Raw genomic sequence first — 11,409 nt, forward strand, 5'->3', positions numbered from 1 at the left:
ATATATACACAAATACATACATATACACACACACAATACATACACACACAATACATACATATATACATATACATATATATATATATATATATATATATATATATATATATATACCCAGAAAGGGCTGGGAAATAAATAGGTGGTGGAAGGGTGTCTGCCTATAGTCCCAGCATGTGGCTGGTGGAGGCAGGAGAATCAAGAATCCATATCATTCTCATTCATAACAAAATTAAGGACAACATGGGCTACTTGAAATAAAAAGAAAACAGAACGGCTGGAGAGGTGGCTCAGCAGTCAAAAGCACTGGCTGCTCTTCCAGAGGACCCAGGTTCAATACCCAGAACCCACATGGCAGCTCATAACTGTCTGGAACTCCAGTTCTAAAGGATCTGAACCCTGCCATAGACACACATGCAAGCAAAACACCAATGCACATAAAATAAATAAACCTTTAAAAGCAATAACAAAGTCAATGTTTATAAAAAAAGAAAAGAAAAACATGCTCAGGAAATACTTCAAATTAAAGGAAACTAAAAAGAGAAATGACAAAGAGCCAGGCACAATGACACACACCTGTAACTCTACCATTCTGGGGGCTGAGGCAGAGGATTGCTGTGAATTTGTGGCCAGATAAGGCCGCATAGTAGAACTTTGTCTCAAAAAAAGTGGAATTATATATATATATATATATATATATATATATATATATATATATGTACTGGATGTAATGGTAATGGTGCACACCTTTAATCCCAGAACTCCAGAGACAGAGGTAGGGAGAACTCTGTGAGTTTGAGGCCAGCCTGGTTCATATAGTGAGCCAGGGCTACAGAGTGAGACCCTGTCTCAAAAGCAAGAAATAACAAAACCCAATAAACTATTATACTGACTTTAAATCTGCTGTGGTTATCACTGTATGTTCCCAAAACATCTGTCTATCTATCTTGATGTTTTTGAGACACAGTTTCTCTGTGCAACAGTTCTAGTTGTCCCCGAACTCACTCTGTAGACCAGGCTGGCCTCGAACTCACAGAGATCCATCTGCCTCTGCCTCCCAAGGGCTGGGATTAAAGGCATGAGCCACCACCACCTCTGTGCCAGGTTGACTTTTTTTTTAAAGTACACATTTAAGTGTTTAAAAGCATGAAAACTACCTTTCCAGAACTGAGTTTGGGAGGTTGGTATTGCCACTGACCAATTGCCACAAGCCCCTTGTTTCCTGGGGGCTGGCCTCAGTACTAGCTCCCATACCAACATTCAGGCTTGGGGCAGAGACTTCCATAAAATGAGATTTATTGCCAAATTTCAAGAAAGATGGTTCATAAGCAGAAGACACTGGTTGCCTCCTTCCGTGGTGACAGTCCCCATCCCCAACCCACCACTCCAGCATGGGAACCAATGGCATGTGGCCATTAAGGTAGTAGTCCCAACACTACTTACTTTCCCAACTAGTCACTTGACAGCACAGGCTGGGGCTCTAATTCCTGGAAGCAGGTGACTTGGCAGAAACCCAGCAGCCCTTGCTGCTGAAGAGGACGATTGTTCCCAAGGGAAGATGGCAGAGGATCAGAACAGGACACCTGAAGACATTCTTGCTCTTGAGGTGGAGGGGAAGGCAGGCTGGCATAAGAGCCCAAGGAGTGTGTGGTTTGAGGCTGACAGTGGGAGGCTCACCAGCCAGACATTGCTGTTTACTCTGCCACTGCCTACTACCCACAGCAAGAAAGTGACAGTACAGTAATGAAGGCATCCACCTGCCCTGGCTGGCAGGCCTTGGTGGGCACAACTGGCGGCAAGAAGCAGGGTGAGTGGAAAGGCCATTGGCTGCTGTGGCCCTCCCTTCTCTTCCAGTAAACAAAAGTGCACATGCAAATCCTATGTGAGGGCTCCTCCCCCAGTGCCCCAGCCCAGGCTCCAGCCTCAGTCCTGCTGGCTGCTGAAGAGGGTTGGAGACTCTAGGGGAGCCCCCAGAGCCAGAGGCAATGGGGTAGGGAGGAGGGAAGGGGAAGGAAGAAACTGCTCTTCTCATTAGGATACTAAGGAGGGGCAGCCCACCAGGGGCCTGATAGGTGGGTTGTAGCCACAGACTCCAGCATGTGAAGGGGAGGGGGTGGATATCAGAGCTGTCTCAGCTGAGGAAGAACCATAGAGACCCAGATAAATCCCATCTGGGAGGCACAGAAGGTGGGGGTGGGAGCAGAGGCCTCTAAAGGTTGATTAATGATAATTACACACAGGTTTTCCAGATGGTAACACAGGCCACTCTATGTGAGGGTTTGCATCTTCAGGAATGTGCAAGGCTGGACAGAAGCTAGCCCAGGAGCAGAGACTGCACCAGGAAGCCAGGGTTCCTCTTCTGTCCTGAAAGCCTTGAGATCTGACCATCTAATCACAGCTCTCCAAAGGGGAAGGGACACTGCGGAAAAGATCCGTGGTTTCCAGAACGCGCAATGCACAGAGCAAATGGCTTCTTCACCCAGGCGCCTGCCCATCTTTAGGCTCCAGCTAAGGGCCAGATTTCACTTAGCTGACAGATGAGCCTATAGCCTGGACCTAAGGCCCCTAGAGCTGCTCATAAGTGGGTGTGGCTGGTTGGAAGCTGCCTGATGACCAGGAGATGGGAGCCTCAGGCAGCTCAGCTGTGCTCTCCACAGAAGTCAGGAATGTAAACTATTGGGGGTGAGGACAGAGATGATGACATCCCAGAAACTCCAAGCACAGTGCCAAAGCCCTGAGGCAGTTTGCAATAACCACATAGACCACAGGAGTGTGTGATCCACCCCAAGCCCAGAGCCTAGAAAAGAGGCCAGAACAGGAGACAGACAGGTAGCCCCAGGTAATACCTGGCACCACTAGCCAGGGTAAGGTAGAAAGGACATCAGGAGCTTCAAATCCTGGCCAAACTTGATGTCCCCAATGGTGCAAAGGCTGGGCAGTGCCTTGGGGATGCTGAGTTTGTGCCTTGGGCTTGGCAGGCCTAGGGTGCACTTCTCCTGTAGAGGGTCACCAGCTCCTTCCGTTTCTGCACTAGCCCAGGCGTTTCTTGGTTCAGCTCTCCCAAATCCCTCATTTCCTGCAGAACCTGGGTGGCCTGCCTCAGCTGCTCCACAGCCTGGCTGAGCAACGACTCGGCACACACAGGTTGTGGTTCGCTGCTCAGCACCTGGTTCAACAGTTGCTCTGTCTGTTTCGAGGCCACCTTCACTTCCAGCTGGGCCCGATACAACTTTTCCTTGGGCAGCTTTGGATGCTGAGGCCCATCTCTGAGTAGGTCCCCCAGGGAAGAGGAGCGGGGATGAAACTGGGATGGCAAGTCCCAGAAGGGCAGTGCTGGGGGTGCTGTTGCACCCTCTGGGGCAGTTCCAGGGGTGCCCATGGCCTGGGATGGCACGGCAGACTCGGGACTGTCATCCATGCCATTCACAGAGACCTGTGTTGGGCCTGGGGCAGTGGTCTCAGGGGCCTCAGAACTCTGGGATAGACTGGAAGCATCCACTCCACCCATACAGGCCTTCATCTTCTCTGATAGGATCTTAGGAGGTGGCACAGGGGGCTTTTTGCTCTCCCTGGGGGCAGCCTCTGGAGTCTCTGAAGAGGGCACCTTGGGCAGCTGTGAACTCTCAAGAGCAGCAGACTCCTCTGGGCTGGGGTTCTCCCAGCTCACCTTCAGTCTCTCAAACCATGTACTGTTAGGGTGCCTCTTAAAGTCACTGTCCCCCTCTGCTGGGGTCTCTGCATCCTCTTGACTCTCAGGTTTGGCCTCAGGGCTTGCTGAGACAGGAGTTGGGCCTCTCTCTCCTGCAGGAGTCTCCATGCTGTCATCAGTGCTGCAAGTCTCTGGTACTGGGGAAGGCTTGACAGGAGGCATGAGAACCCGAGGTGGCTCCTGGGGCTGGGTCTCACTGACATCATTGACAGGAGCAAACACTGGTGGTCCACTGTCTGGGACATCGAGGTCCAGGCGCAAAAGCCCATCAGAAGCCGCACTGGCTACCTGGTGTGAGGATGGTATCCAGGTGTCATCTTGGATGACCACTGGGCCAAATATAGGTTCCCCCAAATTGCCTACTTCCCCTACTTCTGCTTGCCTAGACAGGTCTACCCAGCCTTTCAGCCCTTGACTTGGCCTGATGCTGGGACCTTCCTCACAGTGTGGGGACCAGCTTCCAGGGAGCTTCAGAGGCCATGAAGCAGGGATGAATAGGAAGCCTCTTCCAAGGTCCCTCAGATGGTGTGGGGATGGGGTGGAGGGAGTCCAGACTGGGATTCTCACACCCTTTTACATTCACCACATGGTCTGGCCAACACTTGGGACCACTACTGAGGCCAGTCCCTCCCTAAATTCTCACAGAGTCTCTTCTCCAAGGCTGGATGCAACCCGCCTTACACCCTCCCCTTAGCTGGCCCTTTCTCTCCTCTCTCTCAGCTGACAGATAAGAACAGGCTACCTCATCATATCAACAACAAACCTACCAAGGACCCTGTGTCCTTCCTGCCTATGGTCCCCTTTTGGGGACCCCTGAAGCTCTGTACCCCACAGTGGCCCTAAACTGACTCCTTCTCTTTGAAAATATGCTGCAACTGTGCTTTCTCCTCAGTTGCCCCTTGCTGCCAGGTACAGGTAACTTGATGCCCCCAAGTCCTGAATCCAAGTCACCCAGGTCCACCAGCTTCTGCTAGCATTTCTTGACCACCTCTGTCCTGGCCACCAGCCCTCTCCTTTCAAAAAGCCTTCTCAAGCTGGGCAGTGCTGATGCTAGCCTTTACTTTAATCCCAGCACTTGGGAGGCAGAGACAGGTAGATCTCTGTGAGTTCAAGACCACCCTGGTCTACAAAGTGAGTTCCAGGACAGCCTCTAAAGCTACACAGAGAAACCCTGTCTCAAGAAGAGAAAAAAAAAAAGCCTTCTCTTCTGCCATGGCCACTGCTGGCAACCCTTAAATGTCTTATTTGCTGAGGACTTTTCCTGGCCTTGATAAGTCTCTCCCTGTCAGTTCTACGGATCTTTTAGAGGCTACTCCTTAGCGCTTCCCCCTTTCCATACCTTCTCCCAAACTGCCTGTACCTGGGCCTGTGACATCTCTTGCTTCCCACTGTGTATTATCAGTCCCTTTCTCTTCCTCTTCAATCCCTGACAAAGCTTGGAATCCCTCTCCCTTCATTTCCCCCTCCTTTCAACCCAAATCCACCCTACTAAGGACCTCAAACTGATCTCTGGGACATCTCTTCAACCATATCACCAACTCCTGCATTCTAGGCCTCTGTAATTCCTCCCCCTTCATCCCCAGCCTAATCCCCAAGCCAACTGAGCCCCTCAGCACACCCTAAATTGTTAGGCCTGGTGCCTCAGCTCAGACCAATTCCTCCAACAAGAGTCCCTCTCACTCTCACGTAGCAACTAAACCCATGCTATTGGATTTTAAGGTATTGTCAGCTTAAAACACAGCTACTCCTCCATGGTCCTGCACCAAACTCCTAGAGTGGTTCTACTACCAGAACTAGTCACAGCTAATAGGAATAGGCCTACTTTCTTGCTACAAATGATCGCTAAGTCACAGGTCCTAGCTTCCTGAGCCTGTTTCCTCTGTCCAAGGTCACTGTGTGAACCATAACTGAAAAAAGGGCCCAGGCCTCTCTGTTGTCCTTCCTAAACACATACCACTTAGCAAGCCCCAAGTCCAGGTTAGTCCTGAGCACTGATTGCCACCCCAAGGACCTGGAATCCCAGGCTCATCTGACCTCCATTATTCAAACCGAGGGGAAGAAGGCCTTACCTCCTTTAAGTGGATTCTCGTTGGTGGCCGGCGCCGCTGGCCCCCACGTACCCGGTTCCGTGTCACATGCTCGAGGGCGCAGGTCTTGTCTACTTTTACCTGGGAAGGAGTTAGAAGCAGTTGAGTCCCTGCCAGGTTTGGGGAAGATTGGAAACACTCACTGCCCAGACTCGAGAGTCAGGATCTGCACTCAGCAGGGCCAGTGCCCCCCCCCCCCCAGTGTCTCCCTACTATGAACCTCTGCTTCTCTGAGTCTACCCTGTCCCAGGTGTTCCTTCTCATTCTCAGCAGCAATCCTCTTCAGCTCAGTGTACAACAGATACCTAGGCAGCCCTGAAACTGCTTCGCAGCTCAGCTGGGGCAGGAGGGGGAATGCCAGATCACCACCCCCTGGCATCTAGCATGCATTAAAATATTGCCCTGACCTCTGTTACTCTCCTAACCCGTGCCCGGGCCAGCAAAGGGCAGGGCCTCTATGGCTGGGCCGACTGTGTGGAGAGGGTAACCTCTCTTCCGAGTCAGGAAAGGTGGGCACATCACATGGGAGGTCTGGATTCTGAATGCCAGAACTGCCTGTTCCTTATTCTGCTGAAGACCAGAGGGAACCTGCCAAAACTGCCAGTGACCTGTGAGGCCATGGCTTCTGTGGCCACTTTACCATCCATGAGGTGACTCGCCATCCCTGCTCCCATACAGAAACATTTTCCCATATAGTGAAAGGCTGAGCATGACACAGTGACATGGGTGAACACACAGATCTCACAGGCTGGGATGTAGCAAGGAGGCTTCTCTCAAAATCTTGTCTTCTGCCATCCATGTTGTTTTTCAAAAACATTTTAGCCCAAAAAGCTAAGGACCCATGACATCAAAGGTAGATCCTTCCTAGGAGACCCTGACCCCATGGGCCATCTTGACCATTCATTCCAAGTCTGACTTTTTTTTTTTTTTTTTTTTTTTTTAATCCGAGACAGGGTTTCTCTGTGTAGTCCTGGCTGTCCTAGAACTAGCTCTGTAGACCAGGCTGGCCTTGCACTCACGGAGATCTACACCCACCACCCAGCACAAGCCGGACTTTCAAAACCGGCTATTACCATAGCCACCACTACAGCGAGGGGCCTCAGGAATGGAAGGCCATTGAAGACAAACAGAGAAACCCTGCCGGGCCTAGGCTCATGGACCAACTGAAGAAGGAGCTCATGGGCTGGGCAGTGGTGGCACACGCCTTTAATCCCAGTACTTGGGAGGCAGAGGCAGGTGGATCTCTGAGTTCAAGGCCAGACTGGTCTATAGATGGAGTTCCAGGACAGCCAAAGGAGAGGGAAGGTGCTCTTGGGTTCTAAGCTCACCCCAGCCCTCAGGCTTGGGGCTGCCACTGTTTACTCACTGAGGCTGGGCTGGAAGGACATACAGACAGTGCAGCCAATTAAATCTACCCACCACCCTCATTCCTTTTCTTCCCCTTTCACTGTAGGTGACTGAGCCCAAGACCCTGTGCAGATACCCTCCCACAACGATGCTCCCAACCCATGTGCTTTTTAGTTTAAAATGAACGACTTAAGGGCTGGGAATGTGGTTCAGCCAGTAGAGCACTTGTCTAGCATATAGGAAGTCCCCGTTTAATCTCCAGCACCTCGTCAAACCAGGCTTTGTGGTACACCTGTAATCCTAGCACTTGGGGATAGGGTGGAGGCAGGCAGGAAAATCAGAAGTTCAAGGTCATCCTTGGCTATACAGTGAGTTCAAAACCAGAATGTACAAGATGACATTCTGTCTTAAAGAAAAAAAAAATTACTTAATTTACTCATGCCTTGGTTTCATTGGTGGAAACTGGACGCTACTACTCACTTTGAAGGGCTTCTGGAAGATTAAATGAAGTATGCCCCAGTGTTTGTAGCAAAGGCAGAACTGAAGGGTAGTTTGGAGTGAGGTGGGCACAATCTTCTCCTAAACCCATAGGCCGGAGAACAAAGAACCATCCAGAGGACCACACCCCCATACCTCATCAAAAGCCTTGTTCTTGCCTCGGTTGATCCCTTCATTGAGAGCTTTGATCCAGGATTCCTTTTCTTCCCCACTGGGGGCCTGGAATTTGATGTCACTGACCTGTGAGAGACAGGTGGGGAGGGTGGCAGATATTTTTAGGGCTCACATTTGGGGTCTTTAGGAAGCATCCCAACCCACATTCCAAAGTGAAGCCAGAGCAGTTCTGACACTGGGCTTTAAGTGGGGAGGGGATGCATCAAGAGAGGGGTCCCCCTCCAGCTGGCAGCTTCCAGGGGCTTGGAGGGAATCAGCCTCGCCCGACACGGTCCTGCTTCATAAGACTCTGTCTCGGGATAAGAGAAACAAATAAAAACATGCTATGTGAAGTAAGTACAAGCCAGAGACTGACTGCCTCCCACTATGAGGTACCTAGAAAAACTAAAAACAGAGACAGAAAGTAGAACGTGACTGTGAGGGACTGGAAGAAGAGAGAATGGGAGCCAGTATTTAATGGATTTGGTGCAGTTTTTTTGAGTTTTAAAAGAGTTCTGAAGGAGGAGGATGGTGATGGCATCACCTTAAGAGTGAAGTTAATGCCTCCATACTGTCCGGTCAAATAGTTAAGGAAATTTTGGTCAGGAATGATGGTATATGCTATTAATCCCAGCACTCAAGAGGTAGAGGCAGGCAAATCTCTATGAGTCTGAAATCAATCTAGTCTACATAGAGTTCCAGGACAGCCAGGGGCAGGGGCGACATAGTGAGACCATGTCTAAAAATAATAATAATAATAATAATAATAATAATAATAATAATAATAATTCTGTGTGTTTGATCATAGTTCTTAGTTTTTCTTTCATATGTACATGTATATGGTGTATGTGCTACATACTCACATATGTTCTAGAGCATGAATGCCTGTCTGGATGATGATGTGTGTTTAAGTGTGTGTGTGTGTAGATTCAAGATTATGACAGGACCCAAATCCAGTGTCTTCCTTGATCACTCTGTCTTATGTATGGGCGGCAGGGTCTCTTGTGGAACCCAGGGCTCCCCAGTTCAGCTGATCTGGCTAGCTAGCTTACTTTAGGGATTCCGGGTCTTTGCCTGACGTGCACTAGGGTTACAGGCAGGGCATCATATTCACATGTTTGGGGGTTTTTGTTTGTTTGTTTTTCTGTAGCTTTAGAGATTGTCCTGGAACTCACTCTATAAACCATGCTGGTGCCACTCTGTAGACCAGGCTGGCCTCAAATGCTCAGAGATCCACCCGTCTCTGCCTCCAGAGTGCTGGTACTAAAGGCGTGAGCCACTACCACCCTGCCCCACATGGCTTTTACAGGCATATAACGCCTTTAATCCCAGCACTCGGGAGGCAGAGGCAGGCGGATCTCTGTGAGTTCCAGGCCAGCCTGGTCTCCAGAGCGAGTGCCAGCATAGGCTCCAAAGCTACACAGAGAAACCCTGTCTCAAAAAACAAAAACAAAAACAAACAAACAAAAAAATATGTATCTAGAGCTGGGATGTAGTTTAGTTATTGGTGGAGTGCTTGCCCAGCAAGCACCAAGCCCTGGCTCCAATCCCTAGCCCCACACAAACCAGGTGTAGCTGTGTATGCCTGCAATTCCAGACATTGGGAGGTGGAGGCAGAGGCAGGAGATTTAGAAGTTCAAAGCCAGCTTGTATACCTGAGATTGCTTCAAAGAAAAGTGCCAAAGGAAATTAATCTGGAGCTGACCAGAATGAGTGCAAATAGTACACTCCAGCCTTCACCTGGACAGTCTTACTTTTCTAATCCATAAAATGGGATAACACAGTTTAACTACAAAGCAACTTTAAAGGAATTAAATGTGATCAAAATTAAGGCCTGGCACATAGTAGGTGTTCAGTAAGTAGTGAGTGAATGAGACAATACATGAATGAACTGGCCCTAGGTGCCTTCCCTCAACCCTGTTTCTGGGCTGCTGCCTACTCTCTGACCTCAAGATGCCCTAGTTCTTTATTGGTGTGGCCAGCTTGCCCATCCCCCGCCCTGGTATTAGATAGCACCTCCTGCCACTCTGCCAGTCAGTTATGTAATCCCACAGTACAGTGCACTTGGCCTGGCCCCCCTCAGCATCCTCATTATATAACTTCCTCCTGGCAGCACCACTCCTCCTCATACGGGACCCTAGGTCCCTGCTCCATGCCAGCCACAGCCAAATGCTCATTTGCATGACCAGACTAAATTAGATCCTGGCAGCAGATCTGCAGTTAAGTCAGAAACCCTAGGGCACCTTGGCAACTTCCTCTCAGCCCAGCCTTCAGGGCTGCAAGGGCTCAGACAGAGACCACACGGCATACCAGGGCTACAAAGGCCACCGAGTCCTGCGAGGTGCCAGGGTATAGGCATCCCCTCTGACCCATGCTGTCCCATCTGTTAGGGGGTTCAGAGTCTATGGGGGCCCCTCCCTGGTACGGACTGGGGTCTCAGAGTTGAGAAACACACAGTGGAAGTCAGTAGCTGCAGGAGTGGAGCAGGGAACAGTCAGGGAACAGTTCTCTCTTCAGTTGCCCCTTCCCCACTGGCCCAGCCCACCAGCCACAGGCAGCAGGGAGGGTATTGGTTCCCTAGGAGAGATATGGCCTCAGGGAAACCAATGGGCTCTCGGGGATGAGAGGACACAGTGTCATGGGCACCCAGTTCTACCATGAAGTGCTGTGTAATCCTGACTCAATGAACTCCACATACCACAGGAGTGACTGTCACAGGGACAATCAGAATGGACACCACAAAGCTATGCCTGGTGGGCTCAGGCTGCAGCTCCAAGCCACAAGCTCTCCGAAGAAGCTTTAAGCACAGGGGCTCCAGCAGGAAAATCCATGCTAATAAGAATGGCTGCAGAACAGGCAGCCAAGGCCTGGGAAAGGGGGAAGGGCAGAATGGCAGATAGGAAAGAGGGGGAGGGGAAGAGGAGACCGGAAAGAGGAAAGGGCCAAGCTGGCCGAGACCAGCAGGGCAGCAAGGCCCAGCAGTGGCCGCCCTGCTTCCTGGCAGCCTCTGTCTGTGACCTCATGGACAGGAGCGTGGGGATGAAACAGCAGGGGGAGTGGGGCACGCAAGACACTGGAGTCTTTGTTTATTTGATTAGGGAGGAAAAAAAGGCAGCCTCAGGACCAGACAGCCAGGGTCACATGACCTCCCGGCCAGCTAGAGGCCACAAGGAAGTTGGGGAACACCCAGGGCGATGGGAAAAGCAGGCACAGGAGGAAGATACGCAGGGCCTCTGGGGAGCCCCACTCTAGTGTGGAATGATGAGGGTCAAGGGCCCTTGAGCAGCAGCAGTCTGGTTGTATCTTCGTCTCTGCAGCCGGCACCCCTGGCTCCAGCCCATCTCCCAAACTGTCCTGTTCCTGTCTTCCAGTACCAACCTCAAGTCTGGGAAGGGCTAAGGGCTGGGAGGAAGGCTGTTACTACAGAAGCTGAGAGGCTGCTATACAAACAGGCTTCTCTGAAGGGGTTGTCCTACTGCTGGATGACCCACCTCGCACACCACTGATTCTCAGAGCTGGCAAAGTAGGTGACATGGGCAAATAACAAAGAAACAACATCTCCTGTTACCCCACATCCACAGAACACACACACACACACACACACACACACACACACAC

The 11,409-nt window shown here is 50.7% G+C and overlaps 1 protein-coding gene across 1 annotated transcript in view; it reads right to left on the bottom strand.

Annotated features, from left to right (window-relative positions):
• Positions 1 to 1,276: 1,276 nt before the first annotated feature.
• The window catches only part of Plekho2 (pleckstrin homology domain containing O2), a 25,749-nt gene continuing 15,616 nt past the window's right edge, over positions 1,277 to 11,409 (bottom strand). Inside the window, exons 4-6 of the mRNA XM_027411322.2 lie at positions 7,774 to 7,878; positions 5,776 to 5,874; positions 1,277 to 3,994 (exon numbers count right to left, since the gene is read on the bottom strand). Of these exons, the coding sequence (XP_027267123.1) occupies positions 2,978 to 3,994; positions 5,776 to 5,874; positions 7,774 to 7,878 (1,221 nt within the window). The 3' untranslated portion in view covers positions 1,277 to 2,977. The remainder of the gene's footprint in view (positions 3,995 to 5,775; positions 5,875 to 7,773; positions 7,879 to 11,409) is intronic.

Source organism: Cricetulus griseus, chromosome 4 (assembly GCF_003668045.3).
Source record: "Cricetulus griseus strain 17A/GY chromosome 4, alternate assembly CriGri-PICRH-1.0, whole genome shotgun sequence".
Taxonomy (NCBI): Eukaryota; Metazoa; Chordata; class Mammalia; order Rodentia; family Cricetidae; genus Cricetulus; species Cricetulus griseus.